General features: G+C 48.1%; 1 protein-coding gene across 1 annotated transcript; it reads right to left on the minus strand.

Annotated features, from left to right (window-relative positions):
- Positions 1–11,289: 11,289 nt before the first annotated feature.
- On the minus strand, positions 11,290–13,965 carry CRYAA (crystallin alpha A). The gene is made up of 3 exons (XM_064646982.1): positions 13,715–13,965; positions 12,649–12,771; positions 11,290–11,602 (listed from the first exon to the last, which is right to left on the minus strand). Exons 1-3 carry the CDS (start codon positions 13,901–13,903, stop codon positions 11,393–11,395), a joined length of 522 nt encoding a protein of 173 aa, XP_064503052.1. The 5' UTR covers positions 13,904–13,965; the 3' UTR covers positions 11,290–11,392.
- Positions 13,966–20,682: the final 6,717 nt, after the last annotated feature.

Consider the following 20,682-nt stretch of genomic DNA (forward strand, 5'->3'; position numbering starts at 1 on the left):
CTCACATTACTGATGGGGGAGTTTTGTTGCCAAGCCTGATCCAACTGCAGCAAAGTTAATGTACTTCCAGGATCCAAGGGGAGTCCCAGACACCAGCCAGAGTGTTGGTGGCAGCCAGGAAGTTTGTGGGCTAGGGAAGGATGCTGCTTGGAAGTGTTATAGAAGACCTCGTTGACTCCATACTTGTCTGGTGCATATGAGTGCACTGGTTACCTCAGTAACAGGTGTTAAAAAGTCCCAGCTTGCTGGGAATAGGCTTTGCCACCCTCCTTCTTCCCCTAAAATCCTATTCTCGTCGTGCTGGCAATAAATAACCCCCTTGTCATGCACTGTGGGCACACCAAGTACTCAAACAGGGCCATCCTTTGGAAGGGAGGGTTATTTTCAGTGGCAGATTTTAGCTGAAAAGGGGAAGCTCTGAATGGAGGCTCTGGCATTTTGCAAGGCTTAGCTGAATTGTTGGTGCCTGCTGGTTCCCACAGTCCTCCCGGCGTGGTGGTGTCACTGTGTCCACATAGACGAGGGTAAAGTGATATTTTGATTAATGTCAGCAGTCTGGCACTTGGTGAAGGTGCAGTCTTTGCTCTTTCCTCAGCTGAAAAACAATATGGCTTTGTCACTCTTCAGCAGTCGGCAGGGACACATCCTGAGAACCAGCTGAGCCCAGTGACTTGGTGAGGGGAAAGAAACAGGAGGAAAAACTGCTTGTTGTTTTGATACAAAGATTATGCCTCTAAAATGCAAGGGAAAAGAAGGGCCAGATGTATGGTTTATGGTCAACAGCAAGTAGGATTTTAATCTGACAGGCATATCAAAACAATCCTCTAAAAGATCAGCATTTCAGCCTCTTCTTCCAAGGGGGGACATGTTTCTTGGTTTCCAGTTGTAACCTGGACATCTTTCTTTCATGTTAGAGGGTTTAATATACCACACCATCTGCAGGGCTATTTCCTTCCCATGATTCAGTTGGGATTAACATGAGGCCAGTTGGTGCTCATGCTCTCTCCCTGGGATGAAGCTCTGGACAATCTGATCCAGATGGAAGGTGTCCCTGCCCACGACAGGGGGGTTGGAACTGGGTGATCCTTAAGGCCCCTTCCAACCCTTCCAACTATTCTGGGAGTCTGTGATTCTGTTACTTCTTTGGCACTCCCACTGCATGTGTACAACACACACAGCAGTGTCTTCCTTTGCACACACCAGATGTGTCTGTTCAGTGCCTGCCATCCCAGCTCAGAAGGAAAGGCACTTTGGAAAGCATGGCTGCCCAATTCACCTGGCAGAGCAGCTGCCCCAGGGGTACAACATCAGGAATTAATCCCACCAGGTGAGCAGGAATGAGCTACTGGAGGGCAGGCTGGGAGCTGGCTGCAGGAGGGAGGTGACAGGGAGGCAGAGTGAGTGCTGGGGTCAGTTTGGATGTGGGCCAGTGCCATGGACTGGTGGGTGGATCAAAGGGCAGTGGCCTTTAGGGGGAAGACGCTTGCCAGAAGGAGGGCTCAAAGAGAATACAGTAAAATAATCTCTGAGCTTGTCTGGAGCAGGGAAGGTTGGTGCTTTGCTGTGGAGCACATAACTCATAATAGTAACAAAACCAACCAACCAACCAAAAGTGACTGTTGTTCCCTTTCTTCATGTTCTCTCTGCAGGAACCCAGATAATGCCCCTGAGATGCCTCAGGTAGGGTCACTGTGCCCCAGCCCAAAGCCAGACACTGGGCCCTTCCTTTGGGGTGGGCAGGGGGGTTTCCACCTATGCATATCTTTGTCTTCTCCCTTAAGGCCTCTTCTCCACCTCCTCATGCTGGGGCTAGTTTGGGTCTTTCCCAGGCAGTCTCCAACTTTCCAGCTGCAGGGACTTTCCCCGGGAGCTTTTTCTCCCCACCAGGGCGTGCCTGAATTTTGTCCATCCTGTGTGATCAGATGCTGCCAAAAAAAAAAGCTATAACAAGAGTAACAACACCCACACTTTTTCCCAGGGCGCCCACCCACCAGGTCCAAAATACCACGAAAACCATCCTCCAGGCACAGATCCTGGCTCACATGGGCACAGCACACCCCTCAAGCATCGTCAGCTGGTGTTGGTGCTGGTGCCCCACAGGCACTAATCATAGAATCATCCAATGGTTTGGGAAAGAACCTTAAAGATCATCCAGTTCCAACACCCCTCCCACGGACAGGGACACCTTCCAGTAGACCAAGGTGCTCAAAGCTCCATCCAACCTGGCCTTGGACCCTTCTAGAGATGGGACAGCCACAGCTTCTCTGTGCAACCTATTCTGGTACCTCACATTAAAATTTTCCTCACACCCCCTCACAGTGAAGAATTTCTTCCTAATATCTGATCTAAACCTACTCTCTTTTGAAGCCATTCCCCCTTGTCCTCTCACTACATGCTCTTGTAAATGTTCCTTCCTAATGAAGGAACTCCCTCCTACTCAGTTGGTCTTTTTCCTTAATATCTTCCTGGGTGCTGGTAGCCAAATAGCTGTTCCCCATCTCTGGCACCTTCCTGGGCACTTGCACTTCCTTGGCAAGAGCTAACTCAGGGACTAGCCCTGCAAAAGAAAATGTGGCTGCCAGGAGCCCCCTTCCTGCCCATGCACTTGTTCCTGCAGCTCCTCTTCTGTCCCTCCACTGGCTTCTTAAATGTTGTCACACTTAAACTTTGTCCCCTGCTGTCAAGGGGCTTAAAAATAATTCCCTCTCCCTGTCCCAACCCTGCCTGTGCAGGGCTCATGCAGCCACCTGAGCTCGTGTGATCTGTCTGCACAGAGACACCCAAGCAGCTCCTGTACCCAGAGCATCCAGCCTTAAAAACAACCCAATGGACTACAATTTTCTTCCCAGCACCTGTATCCTGTACACCTGCAGAGCACTTTTTAATAGGAAAAATCATCCCTAATTTTTATGCTTATCTTATAACAAGAAGTAATACAGTTGAATTGTATCATACCCATCCCTTTACTCATCAGCATTTCCCAGACTTCCATCTTCTCTTTCCTTAAGGTTTATCTGAGAAGTGAGCTTATCAGAGAAGAGATTAAACCAGATTTCTGTTGCTGTTGCACAGTTTCCTAACTCTGCTTCCATTTACTGGCAGACACGTGAGTGCTGACAGCACCTGTGAACCCAGGGAAGGGCTGCAGAGTAGGCACTGAGCAGGAAAATTTTGGTAGATAGTCTGGCAAATCTGTCTTCTGCCTCCTATGCACCACCCTGCCCTCTGCAGAGATGAGCCCTGTGGACAGTACATGGCAGGGAAGGGAGTAATGTCTGACCTACCATAACAGCCATGACCAAGGCTCATCTCTCTAAGCCCTCTCTGACTTGTAGATTGGCTTCAGAGCCCAAAACCTCCTCTAGTTTTTCCAGCTGTGCTAGTGGATATAATGAAAAATATTCCCTCTGTCTACAACCCTTTGACCTGGCTGCATCCTGAGACATTGCAGCTACAGCAAAATATGCTGGAGACCTCCATGTCTGGTTCTCTTCCAAGGCAAAGAGAGCATTTCACCTCAGATGCTTGAGAAACGTGAGTTCACATCTGATTTATTGGAGGACTTTGTTCTGTGGTGCAAACACGTGATGAGAAACTCCTCTGTGCCCTGAGTGCTGTGTGGGTCACAAGGAAAGGGGCTTTTGGCACAGTAACTGCTCACCTCAGGCTGACTCCCTATCACCACATCACCCCTTCATACAAACCCCTCATGAAAGGTCTGGGCAAATGAAACCACGAGTGCTATGGGTATGAGTTTGGATATGAGTTTTTCCAGGACATTTATGCTGTCTTACTCCAAAATGTACAGGTAGAAGCCGTCAGGCTCTTCTGTCTTGCTTTTTTGAGGTCTCTTGGTTGGTTGGTTGTGTTTTTTTGATGGTGGCTGGTTTGTTGTGTTTTTTGAAATCTCTTAGTTAAATTAATGCATTTTCAGCAGCTTGGTTAAAAACCTAAGCATGGAAGCCATACACTGAGGCAACCTTCTGCAGTTCGCCAGGCATAAATGTGAATGAGAAGCTTAAATGCCAGTTCAGCCCCCCTAGGACTTGGAGCATCAGGTGCTGGGGTGGAGAGCAGGACAGTCCAGCTGCACAGCAACCACACATTGATTTGTGCTATACTCAGCTGGAGAGCATTTCCAAGTGCTTCAGAAACCGGGGTGGCTCCTGAACTTCATCTTATTCAAGGAAAAAAACAGATGAAAAATACATATATATCCTCCCTTGCATGTTTGGGTTTTTTTAAATTTGTGTTATCAAACCATAAAAGAGTTGATCTATGCTTACTACTCTAGCTGGAGACCTTGTCTCTGACTTATCTGCCAGCTCCCCAAAGGAGAAGTTGGAGTGTGGTTGGGCTGCTTTTTCCAAGGAAGATGGAAATACTGTTGTAGCCAACTTCACTGGTTCACCCATGGGTACCATCTGTTTTTTGGGTCTTCGTTGCATCCCAGTCTACACCTCTCTTACTCCATGCTGCCTTTCTTAGTTAAAATGATAGGGAGATAAAATGAGAGGGTATTAGTAGTTCCTGGAAGAGAAAAGCCAGCCTGGCAAGCTTACAAGTCAGCTCTGGTGTGTACTGCTAGAGAAACTACTGCCCAGCAAAAAAACTGTGAACGATTGCTTTCCTCTCCAAAATCCTTTCCCAGACTCCACTGGATCTCCCTGCCATTGTTAATTAAGTTCATGGTATTCAATTTTCTCTGTGTGGATATGATAGGGTGTTTGTTTTGCATTAAATTCAGGTGAGACTTCGAGCTGATGTGTTGAAAATCAATGAGAAGCAGAAATTATCAGGGGAAGCCAAATTGCTACAGGGGCTGAATGAGCCTGTTGGGCTTCCTGGTTTCAGTCCCATACACAGGGTCATATATCCTGGTGTCATGAACCTCACAGGGGAAATAATGACATATCCAGAGACTGAAACAAAGCTATGTATAGCTTTTCTTACCCCTATGGCCCGCTGAAGCACATAAATAAGTCAGGCTTTTTGCATTACTGTTTTGTGGAGTGTTTGGAAGTAGTTCATAAATTATTGGAGAAGAAAGGTCAGGCTTTTAAAGAATGCTTTGGAAAATCAGCATCTTTGGGAAGGATTTGACATGCTTTGTTTACAGTGTGAGAGGGTTCAACACACAAATCCTCTGAAAAGCCCAAGGAGCCTTCCAGCAAAACCAGAGGAGACAAGGCTAGATATCCCAAATATTTCTCCTTAAGTAAAAACAAACAACAGTAACAACCAACCAAAAAAAAAAAAAAAAAAAAGGCAGGAAATTAAACCCCAGACCTTCCTTAGTCAGCACTGAGAATTATGAAGCAGACTTTCTAAGGCCTTTACAGCTCACCTCTGAGCTCTGGCAATAACTCCTGCTGAGTTATCTCAACATGAACATCATCGGAGCCAAATGTCGCTCCAGTACAAGACTCAGCCGCGTGTCTGAAGGATAAGGATGGACTAAAAGGGACCCCTTTGACCAGAGACACACCCAGTGGCCTGTAAAACACTTTGAGGGGCATATTCCCCTGGTTTCCCCCTTGTTTTCGCCCTGGTGGCTTGGTGGTAGGGTGACACTGCACATTCCATCCTCCAGAGTGGCTCGACAGGGAGGAAAAGGGCATCAAAGGGCTTTGGCTCTGAGGGATTTCTCCAGCAGAAAGAGGAAAGGAAAGCAAAAGGACGTTGCAATTAGCAATGTGGAGGGCAGACAGCAGTGATTTAAATCAGAGAGGGGCTGACATCAGCCTGAGTGGGTGGAGAACTGAGACAGTTCGGACAATGGGGCTCCTCTGCTTCCTTTGAGCACATTGTCAAAATAAAAGGGAAAAAAAACCTGAGTTACTGTTGGGGTGTAGAAAAATAAGGGGAAAAAAAACCCCAACAAACCCACAACATTCTCCGGAGGAACATACAGGAGATGCTCAGCAAATACCGAGTGTGACCTTTCCGTCCTGTGTTCCCTTCCAAGCCGGGAAGGCCACTCGGTCCCACCGGCGAGGGGCTGCTGCCACCTCCCGGGAGGGGGATGTGCTGCTGGTGCTGGGCGGCCAGGGCAGGAAAAGCATCTTGAAAGGTATCGAGGCACAACACCACAGCCGGTTCTTTGGAAAAAAAGCAGGAATAGTTGGACGAGTATGTAAAAATCCTTTGGCACAGCATCTCGGAGCACAGCGCTTGAGGCACCAAGAAAATAAAGCTGTTGTGTGCAAATGCTGTGTTAGATATGACATGTTTTGTGCACACCGGAATACACACGTGTTCAGAGCTTCACTGCACTGATGGCCTTAAAGGCAGAGTAGACTCTGGATTAAGTGAAGCTCCTTTTCCCCTGATCCGAGGTTAATGAAATGATCGACCAGCTATGAAATCTTCACAGAGAAATCACTGCAAGCAAATCATGGAAATTCCCTTTTTCCTGACTGCCAGCTGTGCCATTGGTTCCCCTGGGACCCGCCAGCCCACGCCATTCAACAGGAACACTGTCCATGAGCCCCTTGAGAGGTTGTGTGCTGAAAATACTCCATGCAGGGCCTCCCTACATCTGAACCCTTACACAGATCGACCCCTAACCATCCCAAAATAGCTCCAGCAAGGACAGCACTCTCTGGAAGCAATGAATGCTACAAGAGGAGAGTCTCCGGGGCCTTGTGGATCAGCCTCTGCCTATATGCCAGGGTAGCTGGGTGTCTCCCGTGTTCCCAAATCTGCCGACTGACACGTGCTGGCCCCCTCCCCGATTTACAGCTCCCCCAGCACGGCTGTGTGGCAGCACCTACTGGCCCCCTGTCCCCACAGTGGTGTGGGCAAATGTGGGCTGTGAAAGGGCAAGCCAGGCAGGACATCAGGCAGAGCCTGTGGTGGCTGACAGGGATTTCCCCAGCAGCAGCAGGTTTTGCAGAGTCCCTGCCCAGCTACCACCACCCCTGCTGAGGCAGAGCACCTTCTCCAGGCCAAACTGAGCCCACCCTTCCCAAGAAGACTGAAGAGTTCACAGCCCTCGTGGTGTGAGGTAGGTCTCTGCAAGACAGCTGGAGGATGGCCTTTGAGGCAGAGACAAGTCCCCTGAGTTTTGGTCGACTTACATCACGTCATCGTCTTGCCTCAGCCTCTCTGACTGAGATCTCATTTTTATTCCGCTTGTGCTGCACTCCCAGAAATGCCACAAACATCTACACCACGTCCTAACCTCACATTTTTCATTAAAAGTGCCAGTTAATGGCAAGGGAAGCGCCAGCCATGTAACCTGGCTCCAGCCCTGCTGCCTTGGCTCTGTACAGATCCTGATTGCACTTCCCCTGGGAAAACCCTCCTCAGCCAGATAAGGAGCTGGGAAATGAGGGACTTGGCAGGTACCTGCTCTTCTCACATGAGCTGGTGGTTTTCCAAGCCAGTCCTGACAAGAGGTCACACTGGAGTGACAAAGTCCAGGTTGAGGGGGGCAGACTCCACATCATGGTCTCCTCTGGCTGCTTATCTCAAATTTACATGTCCAACAGCAGAAATAAACTGCAGAGGTCTACCCAGAGTATCAGTGTTATGCACTTCTGAGAGAATATTGGAATTTTTCAGATGTGTTTGGAGCCCTTTCTGCTGCCAATGCGGGCAGCTACTGCTTTTTTAACCTCAGATCGTAGAGACTTACGTAGCAGAGGTCAAATCCTGATGACAATACCAAGGGGATGAGGGGTTACGGGGGTTGCATGCAGCAGAATTTGCTTTAAAGAAAAAAAAAAACGAAGGGGGGAAAGGTGGGGAAATGCTGGCAAACTTTCAGGCTACTCCCAAATTTTATGTAACACTGGCTAACTTGCAAATCAATCAGGAACCAAGAAAAGCCAGAACTGTGCAACCTTTGTCGGGTCCACGTGCCTTGCGCCCTGGGTTCCCGTCTCCCTGGGGAGATGTCGGAAGCCGGGAGGCGAAGGGAGTCCTTCTGAGAGCCAGAACGCAGGAAAGGCTGCCACCCCGTGGGGACACAGCTTTTCCAGGCAATCCCTGCCTCTCTCCGGGGCTGTCCTGCCAGAATCCGGGCGACTTAAGTCCAAAAGTAATGGATCAGCCAGGGGCGAGGAGGGAGAATGCAGCATTCATTAACTGCCTGCTCCCTTGCAGAGAGGGCTGTGAGAGCCCTGTGTGCCTTCTCCAGGAAAGGGTGAGGAGGGTCTTCCTTATGCCCCTGCCAAGAGGGGAGACAAGGAAGGAACCTTGCCCAAAATGCTGAGGGATAGCGTCCTGGCTGGTGGACTGCAGGTCAGATCCTGCCAGCTCTTGCTCCCAGCTTTTTCTTGGAGGAAACAGGATCCTGGCAGAGGTGACATACCCTGCCCAAGCAGTGCAATACTGAGGAGGGCAGAGGGCAGGTACAGCACCAGCAGCTGCTGCTGCTCTCCATGTCACTGCCACCCCACTGAGCTACTGGAGCCTCTGGGAAGAAGGGGAATTGCCTGGAGGAGGGTGCACATCCCTGGACCGCTGCCTGCTGCATCCTCCTCAGAACCCTTTAACAATTCCTGTAGAGGGGAAGCTAAAGTCATTTCTGCTTTCTTTAGGCAAGCAAGGTAATCAGTTTGTGTGGAAACAGAAGGCAGGTAATAAAAACACACTGCAAAAAGGATGAATAGTCACCCTGAGCAGAAGCCCCTGGTTACAGGCCACCCTACACCAAACCGCCTGGATGCTTTGAAGGTTCCCTGTGGGCAGGGTCCTCTGATGCCTTTCCCTCCTTGACAAAATCATCTACTGAATCACTAACCAAAAAACCTCAAAGAAATTTTGTTAGGAGGATTATCAACACCTTATTAACAGGTGAATTTGCATAGAAAAGCTGTGGTGAAGAGCTTCTTGCTGAAACCGTGGTCATAGGCTATGAATGACAAGAATTTCTTCAAAGGAAAATTAATCTTGGCAGAGGAAAACAAGAACTTTTGCAGAGCCAAGTGCACAGAAGGGGAGGAAGAGGAGGAGTATCCCAAAGCGGTGTGACTAGGAAGACTTCTGGGTGAAAAATGTGAAATATTTTGAGTGACACATAGGCACCAGTAAGCAAGAGGCAGCTTCAAATAAAATGCCGTTTTCATGCCTCCTGGAACAAAATTGCCCTCTCCCAAAGTGGGCTCCTGCATGCTTTTCCCCTGGACATGCAAATGCAAAAGGCAGCCCAATTTTTGGCAGAAAGCTTTGAGATTGCCCAGTAATTAATCTCAGTAAAATATTGGTTTAAAATAGTGTCAGACGCAGAGGGGATTTATTGCTTTCTAATTACCAGGCAGTAATCACCCTCCTTGCCTGCTTCTCCCTGATTCTGCAGCACTCCCCTCTCCTGCAGCCTTGCCCCTCTCTCTGCTTCTCCTCCAGCTGCCCGGTTCCCAGCAGGCTCTACTATCCAAATAATGCTCCCAGCACCCCTGTCCTTGGGAGGTTTGGACCAGGATGAGCCTTGGGACACACCCACTTTCTCTGTATAAGAGGCAAAGCTTTTGCTGCTGACTGCCAGCCCTCCCTGGGTTTTGGCCTTGATGAGATGGAAGCAAGCACTTTTTAAATTTAAATAGTCCCAGGGCTTCTGTGTTTATGGCTCATATTAATATTTAAACCCATCCCATGACAAAAAAACCCCCAAACAACAAAAACCTGCATTTTTCTCTCTTTTTTACAGCTAATCATCAGCGAAGAGGAGGAGGCTGGTGGGGTCAGCTTTTTGACAGAGCAGACACTCTTTCTCTGACTGTTGTCACCTCCCAGTGAAGGCATGGACATGTGCTCTTCCCTGGGAAGGATGTCCTTGTTTTGTTGTCACCCTGCCTTGATTTGTAGGTGGGATCCAGGAGCCCTCAAAGACATGATGATTGAGACAAACATGTGTCTGCCCCCAGGGAAGCAGTGACCTTCTCTACTTGGGAGCCAAGGTGGACCTCAGAAGCTCCACCTCCCATTGCAGGACTTGGATGTAGAGATCTCAACCAAGAGGAAAAGTACACCATGTTCAAGCTGATTTTACCTATGGGGTTAATTATGGGCATGTGGGGTTATCAGCCTTTCCTAAACACCCTGGATTTCCATCTGTGTGGAAAGCTATTTGAGTGGAGCACCAGTGCTGAAACTCAGTCTTGAGCACTCACATCTGTGCAGACTTGGGAGCTGTGGATTTCATGTGTGGCAGCTGCAGGGAGAGCTCGTACCTACACCCTACCTGCCCTGCCATCAAGCAACTTTAGTCATTAATTTGGGATTAAATCCTTCACATTGTTCCACAGAGATGAGGTCTGCACTGCTGTCTGTACTGACCCAATGAACTGAAGGAATGGCATGGTTGTCAGGCTGCTGAATTTCGTCCTTTTTCCGATCCTTTTGTTTTGCTTGCATGAAGGATAACAGGAACACGAAAGAAATCATCCCAACAGTGGAAAGCTCATCCTTTAAGCGGTGATAAGCACCGTGCTGACCTCCAAAACCTTCCAAAGGAACAAATGAAGCCCCCGAAGCCAATTGCGTGTTTCCTATATCACTTTATTGACCGCCACTGACCACGTTCTCAGGTTGAGCGCCAGATACCAGTGGGAGAGGTGGAGCTACCCTAGAATTACAGGGAGAGCAAGGGAGACGGTGTGTTAACGCACAGGCTGGGGAGAGCTGGCTGGGGATGTGAAGCCTCTGCACAGCGGTGAGCCCCCCTCTCTCCCCCGAGGGCCTACTAAGACAGTAGAAAGACGTGCTTGTCCTCCTGCCAGTTGTCCCTGAGGGAAACGACAGGGCAGTGGTGTGAACAGACACACTTAAACACTTTGCTGAAAAAAAAAAAAACAACCAAAACCACGTTTCAATTCCCCGAAGGTGAGATGTTATTATTTCTCCTGCGGCTGCAAGGAACTCGTGGCAGGTTCATTGCATGCACGCAGGATCTCAAGTGTGGGGCTTGGCTCTGTTGCTGTTTTGTTGGTTTTTTTTTTAAGAGTAACCAGTTTAACTCTGAGTGGGGTAGGGCAAGTCTGCAGGGCTTTTCCCCTGCTCCAAGCCTTGCCTGGAGACTTGGTGCACCAGGAGCCAGCATTACTCGTGCACTCCCTCCTACCTGATGGTGGATATGGGCTACAGCACCGGACGAAGACCCTTTCAGCAAGTACAGCAGCATGGCAGCATCGCCATCCATGCCATCCCCACAGGTTTAAGCTTCAATTAGTCCACCAGCCGCTCACCCAGCCCCTCGTTCCATCCAAGGGAAAAAGGGGGGGAAGGGAGGAGGAGGAGAAAGAAAAAAAAAAAAAAAGAAAGGAAACAAAGTAGGGGAGGAACCAACAAAATAAACCCCTCTGGATATTCACTGATATCTATGCAATGGCTCTGGGGATGAGCCCTGCGGGTGGTGGCAGCCTGCGCGCCGCGGTGGCAGGCGGGCTTAGGAGGAAGGAGCGGAGGTGGGCTTCTCCTCCCGGGACACGGGGATGGGCCTCTCGCTGTGGCCGGCGTCCATGTTGGAGGGGACCTTGGGGCCCGAGAAGGTCAGCATGCCATCGTTGGACAGCGAGCAGGTGATGGCGGCCTGGTCCACGTTGGCGGGCAGGCGGTACCGGCGGTGGAATTCCCGGGAGATGTAGCCGTGGTCATCCTGAGAGGCAGTGGGGAAAGGGGGGGAAGGCGCGTCAGAAACCCTCCGTGCCTCCCTTCGCCCGGCCCTGCGGGGACATCCGCATTCCCCCAGGATCATCGTGACGCTGCGCTGCCAGCACCGCTGGGCACATCACAGCCTTCTTGAATGCTTTACAGGTTTGTGGGGCCAGGAGTGCCCCATGATGCCCCTGAAGCTGCAAGAACCGAGCAGAGCAGCAGGGTGTGGTTTTTTGGCCATATTACAGGTTGAGACCTGATTTAGGCCACTCGTTTCAAAGGATGCTTGGAGACAAAGCCCGGAGTTCCGGGAAGGTAAAAGCAAGGTGGATATGTGCACCCATGTATTTATTTACTAGGCTGCAATGCTGTGTCAGCCACAGTCCTGGCCCCCTTCTTTTTCTGGCCAAAAGAATGAGAAATGCAATTATTTTTTCTAAGTTGGCCATGAAAACAGCTGCTCTCTTCCTCTGGAAAAAATAACTATGTTAAAAAATACATACTGTTTCCAGACTAGAGCTTTGTCTGGCCAAATATGTGTATGAGAAGAATTAAACCCCTGCTGGTATAATTCACTTTTCGACCCCCACAGATATTTCCATGACATACGTGTTAAAAGTTTCCAAGCCTGAGGCACTTGATTGTTTTTCTTTTCTTTTGTTTGCTCTTGCTTTTTTCTCCCAGATCAGCACATGAAAACTCTGTTTTCACTAGTGATTCTGGCTTATGAAAACTCAGCCATGCTTCAGCAGCGCCAGATGATGTTCTTTGTCTGGTCCAGTGTTATTAGGGAACAATGGACACCGTCATCTGACGGTTATGGAAGATGATGATTGAAAATAAACAAAAGAGGAGTGGATTAGCTTGTTATTGTCAGATATCAAGTTGGGGCTCTATGGGAACTGGCCATGCCAATAGTGACAATCAATAAATAACTCCTTCGTCTGATAAATTCTTTTTTTTTTTCCTCCAGCTGAGAACTGTTGGAAAGAAGGAAAATGGAGCTCGACTCCCCAGTTGCTCCACCATCACGTCACTTCCACTTACCTGTCTTTCACTGTGCTTGCCATGGATTTCCACAAAGTCATCAATAATCTTCACACTCAAGTCTTCGGGAGAGAAGTGTTTTACATCCAGCATGATTGTAAACTTGTCCCGATCAGACCTCACCTGAAACGAGCATTGTCAGACAGTAAGACCCAAGCTCTGAGTGAGGAGTCAGCACCAACAGCTTAAAAGCCAGAGATGGAGTGGTCTGGTAGTGGCACAGTTTCTCCTTCCATGACTATGGGCCTCAGGTGGAGTTTTCTGTCCCATCACAGGGACCCAGGGACACTGAGAGGCCTTGGTAGTGTCAGGGACACTGGGAGGTCATGGTAGGTGTCTGCACCATTGCAACTATTCTGGGGAGAGGTCACTTCTTGCTGCTATTCTTGTGTCAGGGACCCTTTTGCACTCAGCATTCTGCCAGACCCACTGGGCATTCTTACTCAGCAGCAAAGAGGGATGGAAACCAGTGTAATACTTTCTGACAGCACGTGTTTTGTCCTTTCCATGTTTAATGGTTTCTTTGTGGTCTTGCAGTGAGAAAGGGCCAGAGAAAGAACTGATCCCTGAGCTCAGAACACAGCCCCCACAGCTACACACTCCTACAGCTGCCTTTGGAGGATTGCTCCAGGGTCCTTCAGCGTGGGATTGTTAAACCACCGTGTTCCCAAGGTGGAGGAGGGGGCTGGAGAAAGCTCCTGCCCACCAGGCTCCTCTCCCATGCCGAGCTGCCCTCGCAAGCCCTTACTCTGGGAGCAGCCTGGCTCTTCCTTGCCACACGGCTGGTGGGCACAGAGCAGCAAAGGCAGCTTTTTACATGTTGGAAACAACCATCAGGAGCCCAAACGGTTTCTGTTCCTCGAAGGGAGGGCTTATCCCCAGGGAAGGTTTCCCTCTGCACCCAAGAAAGGGCAAGTGGACTGTGCCTGGTGGTGGGCTGGAGGTCTGAGCCCCCTCGCACCACAGCACAGGGCTACGGCCACTGGTGGGATGCGGGTGAGGAGGAGCAGGTGGAGGCACAAGGAGGGAGCAGAAGGAAAAGGAGAGGAAGTCATAGGGCCCTTACCTCTGAGATGCCCGACTCCAGTACGCTGCGGAAGAGGGACTGCCTGTAGTAGGGGCTGATAGTGGACGAGAACAAAGGCAGGAGGTCATACTCGAGGAGACCCTCCCCGAAAAACTGGTCGAACAAACGGCTTGGAATGAAGGGTCCCAGAGCACGCTTGAACCAGGGGTGCTGGATGGTAATGTCCATGCTGCTGCTGCTGCTGCTGCTGCTGCTGCTGCTGCGACCTGTGGCTGCAAGGGGAGAGCAGAAGGGGCAGTGCCGCTGCTGGGGAGACGGCGATGCCTTGGCTGGACTGCGCGGTGCAGCCCCAGGGAAGCTCCCCCTATATATACCGGTCTCGCAGAATGAAGGCATTAGCAGGATTCCTCTGGAAAGACATGATCTCATGATGGGGGCAACGTGGTCAGCAGAAATGCGGAGACTGACCTGGAAATGACAGTCTGGTTGGAATCAGTGCCAGATGTCCTGGAGGGATGATGCCAGGCAGCGGGCTGTGAGACACGGGGTGCCCAGCGGGACTGGCAGGTCCGCTACGAGATCAGGCAGGTTAAACAGAACACCCCAGTGGGCATCTCAAGGATGACTGTGGAAGAGGTCTGCTCCATAGGTCTTGTAACCCACCCTTGGCTTTTCATTAATTTGCTTCTGTTTCTGCCCCTCCTTGAAACAGAGACTCAAGATTTCTTCCAAATAAATGAAACAGATTACTTCCAAGCAAGGGAAAAGGGGCTGATTCAGTTTGAAGAAAGGAAAACTTTTTTTGTGACATGCTATGAAGTGCCTCTACCACTTGAGAGGAGTCTGATGCCCCTGGCACAGGGGTCCTGGCAGGACTGGCAGGGAAGCAGGACTAACAAATGATGCAGAGCATGAACACGGTTCTGACAAAACAAAAACTTTTAACAAAAAATAATTTGGCAAAAGAAAGAAGGAAAAATGAGTTTGGTCGCCGACCGTAACGGCAGCCCGAAAGCTGCTCTTGAGAGGGTCCTTGTTCTGATTTAGGAGTGATGTGGGAGATGCATTTATCTCATGGTGTCACAGCACAGATCCTGCTTAACACGCATTTCTGGTTACAGCTGTTTTTCATTTCTGTTTCACTTAAAGCCTCCTTTAAGGGGTCAGCTGGCACCCCGGACTGCCCGGGGAATGGGCTCCCTGCCCGCTGCCAGAGCAGCAGGCTCTGCCAGAGAGCTGAGGTGGCTGGGCAGCAAAAGGGCGGTGAGGCTGCCCAGCTCCACAGCAAGGCTCAGCACAGGCTGTGGAGACAGACAGAACCCCGTTTCCACCACAGCCAGTGATGCTGGGAATGCATCCCAGGGGCCTATGGGCAGCAGAAGCACCTGTGATGTGAATCTTGTGCATCCCAGCACCTTTTGTAGTCAGCAGAGAGCAAGGGAGAGAGAACAGGGCACTTCCAAAGGGCACTTAAGAGCTGAGGGGCTGAATCAGCCTCTCACGCTGCCAGGCACTAAAGAAACAAAGTGTGGTTGAGATCCTGGTATCAGTGCTTTGGGAGAAATGGGATCAATCCAGGCCAGAGGAGCCAAATTCAGAAGAACACTGAGGTAAAGTGACATTCAGCTGAGCATCACCTGGCATCCAGGCACTGTGTGGTCTTGGACTCCTTGGCCTTGACTCCCACACATGACCCCTCCCCACGTAGTGCACAGAGGCTGGAAAGGAAAAGTGAGAACCAGGAAATCCTGTTCCTTCATGGAAAACAAAAGGTTGAACAGAAAAACACCCAAAAAGGCAGTCGAAACCAGTAAGAAGACAGACAGGAGTTTAGGTTCCACCTTACCTAGTTCCAGCAAGAAAAGGCCCCGTGATCTGGCCGTGGCTCTTGGGCATGAAGGCTTTTCTAAAATCAAGTGCCAAAAAGAGATCAACCCCTCCTTGAGCCATGGAGATAAAAGGCCACAGCAGACAGACCTAACCCCTCATTTAGTCCCATTGTCCGAAATCTGTCATTTTGCTTGAGAAATCTCTCATTTTGATTGAGAAAACGAAGGGAAAGACAAAGCGCTTCCAAGACTTTTCTTCAAGAGCTCTACAAGATTTGAGTCTTTGCCCCAGGAGTGAAGAAAACCTCTCCTCAGCCACCGAGTTCCAGAGACCTGCTAACCTGTATTTAACCAGCTGCAGCAGTGACCTGATAAAGAAAACATCATCTGATATGCAGAGTGAGAAGCAAAATGAGAGGAGAGACAAAGGAACAGGTTCAAATCCCAAGCCACTCACTGGAACACACAAAGCAGGTTATTTATTTGGCTGGTAGAGGAAGAGGTGGGAACTGTACCCACAGAAGCTGAGATAGATTAGGGGGTCCGACATACAATTTGGGCCCCAACCATGTGTGAGGGATGAATGCTATCCCTAAAATGTGTTGGGAACATCCCCTTTGTATTTCCCAAATGGGGGGTTATGTCAGGAGCACAGGGAGCAATGCACACTCTGGACATCTTTCAGTCCTTATGAAACTGCCAAACACTGGAGCTCTGACCTCTAGCATGTTCTTCAGACTATTCCCTGCACTATTGAGGCAGTGAGGAAGGAGGGAGGGCCTGGAACACTTCCAGGGATAGTTCCACAGCTTCTCTGGGCAACCTGTTCCAGCGGGATGGAACACACATGTGTGTTCAATATGTGATATGTGACCAGAGCACCCTGTTCAATGGGATAAAAGGAATTAGGTATTCAGAAAAAATGACCAATATACCTTCAACTTAATTTTATCTAAAATTATGTATATTACTACATACTGAAATACTTGAAAAGTAGCAGCCAACTTTATGGTTTTATGTCTTTATCTTCTTCAAGATCCACATTTTCATGGCTTTTCCTAGAATTAATCATATCCATATGTCTTCGACGGACATTTTTGTCTTTTATGGGCAAAAATATTTCACTGAAATGTAAATTTCATTTACAGGAGTTTTTTTTCCTGATGCAGACTTTTTTTTCCTGATGCTGGACACTTAAGTGTCCAGCCCAAGTGACTGGTCCATGCTCCCTGTCCAGTCAGTGGAGACAGACAGATGCCTCCAGATGGCTCATGTTATGATGTGGTTGGGTAGGAATGGTGAAATGAGACCCCTTTCAGCAGTGCCTACGTCTCAGCTGACTAAGGAGGGAGCCTGGATAGCTGACTTGGAGGAGGCAATTCTAATTCTAACCTCCTTCTGGATGAGCAAAGCTGGTGAGATGAGTCCAGCCCAGTGGGAATTTGGTATGAGAAAGCAATCATTTTGTAGCAGTTCAGTACCTCGCAAGACACACAACATTTGAGCATCATTATCACCTGCTAAGCAAAAGCAGTGAGATTTATTGGTGTTCCTACAAAAGGAAGAAAACTGATCCATGTGCTCACAAACACACCCAAAAGCAATGCAGCAAAGGCAGGTTTTTCCTGCATTGCAAACTTAGAATGAGTTGAACTGAAAAAGTCCTCCAGTAGGTTCTGCTGTCCAGCTAACCTTTGAAATAATCCCTTCCTAAATTGTGATGCATAATTGACAGCACGTGAGACATTCAGTAAAGGATGTTGCCCAGTACAAGCTGCAGAAATGCCATATCACATTTCTGAGTAAAGCTGGCATCAGCAATCAAGCACAGCCCTTTGCTTGTATCTAGCTGCTCTTAGTTTGTCTGCATGATTGACTCTCACCTGACAATTTCTAGGTGAGTCCAGGGCTGCCTCCAACCCCCATAGTCAAGCTCTGTATGAGCCAAAAGTGAAAAGAATGTATTTAAGTGGAGGAATGACTGGTCAGGTGTAACTGTGGAGGGTCTGTGTGAGATTCTGAAGTGCTAATAGAACTGGTACTACTGTTTCCAGCTGGTGTGTTGCAGCCCCACGATTGCCCAGAAGGGCAAACTCTGCTCTGATCTGCACATTCTCTCTAGTCAAGTGGTTCCTGTCAACCTGCAGAGGATGAAACTCTTCAGATCTTAATGGAAAACAGGAATGCATTGCAGCGCTTTTTATTTCAAATACACCTATCAACCCCAAAAAGTACAAGTGTACTCATTCAGATGGTCCTCTGCATTTAGATATCAGCTGTTTAGTGACAACATAAAGAGATTGAACAACCTCTGGAATATGTAATCATAAAATTGTTGTAGCATGCTAATCAGACTGAGTTTCCCCTCATAGAAATCTGTGAGGTACAAAAACAAATTCATGGCAGGCAGACAGAGCTAGGGCAAGTAATACTGTGATTTTGTTGCAAGTTTTCTTCCTACCAGTCTTGCTGTGGTGGAAAATACTGCATAATGTGTGTGAGGGAGCTGTTGAGTGGGGAAAAAAAAATACAAACATTCTCAAATTAGTCAAGCTGAAAGGGAGCCAGCGCTATCAGTTTTGGCTGCTAAGCACTTACTAAAAGCTTTCCCTAGAAATGAACACAGAGCATTTCTTTCTTTCTTTTTAAGGGAAGAGCCCTTTCTTTAGAACACACATTTCCTGTTCCTCATGGCCAGGAGCTCCAAACCTTTCTACCACATCTTATCTGGGATGCTGACAAGGAAGGAGCAGCCGATTGCAACAGCAGTGAGACTCATTTTCCTCTGCACTCAACCCCCACCAGATACCATGGAAAGCACTAACCCAGTGATTCTGATGAGTTTTGAATGCTGTTGATATCTTGCTGAAGTTTATACTGGGTGGGAAGAGGCCAGGCCACATTATCAGTGCTGTTTGCAGGACACTTATCTGGGGTTGAGGCTGAGGAGTAACAAAATGGGAGGGCTGGCATGAGAAAAGGCAGGTGTTATATTCTTCTTTTATTAGAGGAATAAATGTTTCTTGTCAAAAGCAAAGAGAACACTTGAAAACCCCTCTCTGAGGACAGTTCACAGCAAGAAAGAAGCCAGTTAGTGGGAGGGTTGCTACATGATGAGTACCTTTGAAAATTGGGCCACATATTAAGAAGTCTAAAGATAGGTCTAGAAGCCTAACTCTCTGCAAGTGTATTTAAGAAAACAAACAAAGAAACCACCAAATTTGGCTTGCTTTTCTTTTAAAGAGAGATAAGCATGTTCCTAGAGAACCCTGCAAATTGCCATGCCTCTCAAACAGCTTCCAGCTGCTCCCTGCCCTCCAGCCTCTTGGTTAAGCTTGTCCTGGTGTAAGTCACCACCCTTCTCTCACCTCTGCAATTCTTTCTTAATGAATGGTCAAGCCCTGCACCCCAAGTTTTGTCCCAGGTGGTCCTCACTCATGCTGACAACAGATTTTGTCTCACAGGGACTGTGGTTCCAAAGTTGCTGAACACCAGAGCCAGGGAAGGAGCAATCACAGCAAAGGCAAGCTGTGAAGGGGACATTTCTAGTTTTCTACCCAAAAATAAATCTTTGCCCCAGCATTTTAAAGGCACATTCTCCTATTTTATTGCTGACCTTTGGGATTCTTTTTCTACTCCAGCAACTTCTTCCCTATTTTAGAAGGATAGGGCAATTTTTATTTCATGGCTTATAGCGATCCACAGTCAGATTTACAATTTAGCTGTACACTGGAAAACTTAAATATCCACTCCACTCATACAAAGACTGATATTTATTTTATCTAAAGAATTTATATAATATCAACAGTCTGCCTTGGTGCAGCCAAAGAGGCTTAAAAAATTACTAGCAATCCCTTTTTTCCACCTCAGAGCCCACATCCTAAACACTGAACAAATCCCATCAGTGTTTAGGGCACATAATATCATTGTTGTCAAATCAATGGTGAATTTACGTGCTGTTAATCCTTGGCACTTAGTCAAACAAGCTCAGCAAGTTTTAGCAGCACAATGCATTTTATGTTTTCATCAATGGATTTGCATAGGGAATGAGGGATGCTCTCTGCTTCCCAATCTGCAGCAGAGCCCAGAGACTGGGAGATGTGGAGAGAGCATCTCACACACCCAGAGAGCGGGAGAACGGGGACAGGAGCAGGTTTGGAATTTTACAGCTGCTAAGCAATGATGCTTCTCCCCATCTCAGAGCGCTTTCCAGAGGGGGTAAGTATCATCATGGTGACTGGGAACAAGTAAAATGAGTTGGTAGAGGTACAATTTGAGCCCTTTTCACTCCCCATGTCCTTTCTTTGAATAAAATCACCTCGCTTGCAACTCCACAGAGCTTGCTGCTGGAGAGTCCCTCAGCCTTGCAACCAGATCTCATCTCCCCAAGCTTTCCATGGCCCCTCTTCCTGTGCATAAAATATTCCTCTGGTTCTGGAAATTACACCCATTTTTTTTCAGACCAGAGAACTTGAGAGTGTAGGTTTCTTTTGCGACGTGATGTTTACTCATCTGAAGCAAATAATTATGGTAAGTGATACAACAGTTTGAATAATTAAAATATTGGCTATTTTTCAGAGGGAAGGGGAAATTATGTCCATTCCTGATTTGGTATGAACCTCAAACGAATAAATAAATAAATAGATAAATAAATAAGATATATCTTCAGATCAAGACTTCTTTAAAAATAAATCACAACTTGCTATATGGTTCTTTGATTTTAAATATTTTTTTTTTTCTTCCAGTGCTCTTGACAGTTTAGGTGTGAGTTATTTCTCCATGGTCAACATGAGCATTCCTGCATTGAGCAGATCATCCCACAAAGCCTATAGCAGTCTGATCCTATAGATCTTTTCTTTTTCTCCAAAGGATCAATACCCAGTCCTCTGTACTGGGAAACTACGGCATCAGGGAGGAGCAGGGGTATTGCAGGGAATGCTCTACCACAGATAATCAATCACTCAGCAAACAGGCAATGTGAAAGGCTTGGGAAGCAGATGAGACTAGGGTCAGCATCTGGAGAAGGGGAAAAGAGGGCATAGCCAGGCAAAAAAGTGGCTTTATATGCTAGTCCAGAAAAAGAGTGAAATGGAACAAGTGGTGCTGATGTAGTGGGGAGGGAGAAAGAGGAGGAGGAGGAGGTCTGTAAGAGCACTGAAAGAAGACTGGAAGTGATGA

This window comes from Pseudopipra pipra, chromosome 2 (assembly GCF_036250125.1).
Source record: "Pseudopipra pipra isolate bDixPip1 chromosome 2, bDixPip1.hap1, whole genome shotgun sequence".
Classification (NCBI taxonomy): Eukaryota; Metazoa; Chordata; class Aves; order Passeriformes; family Pipridae; genus Pseudopipra; species Pseudopipra pipra.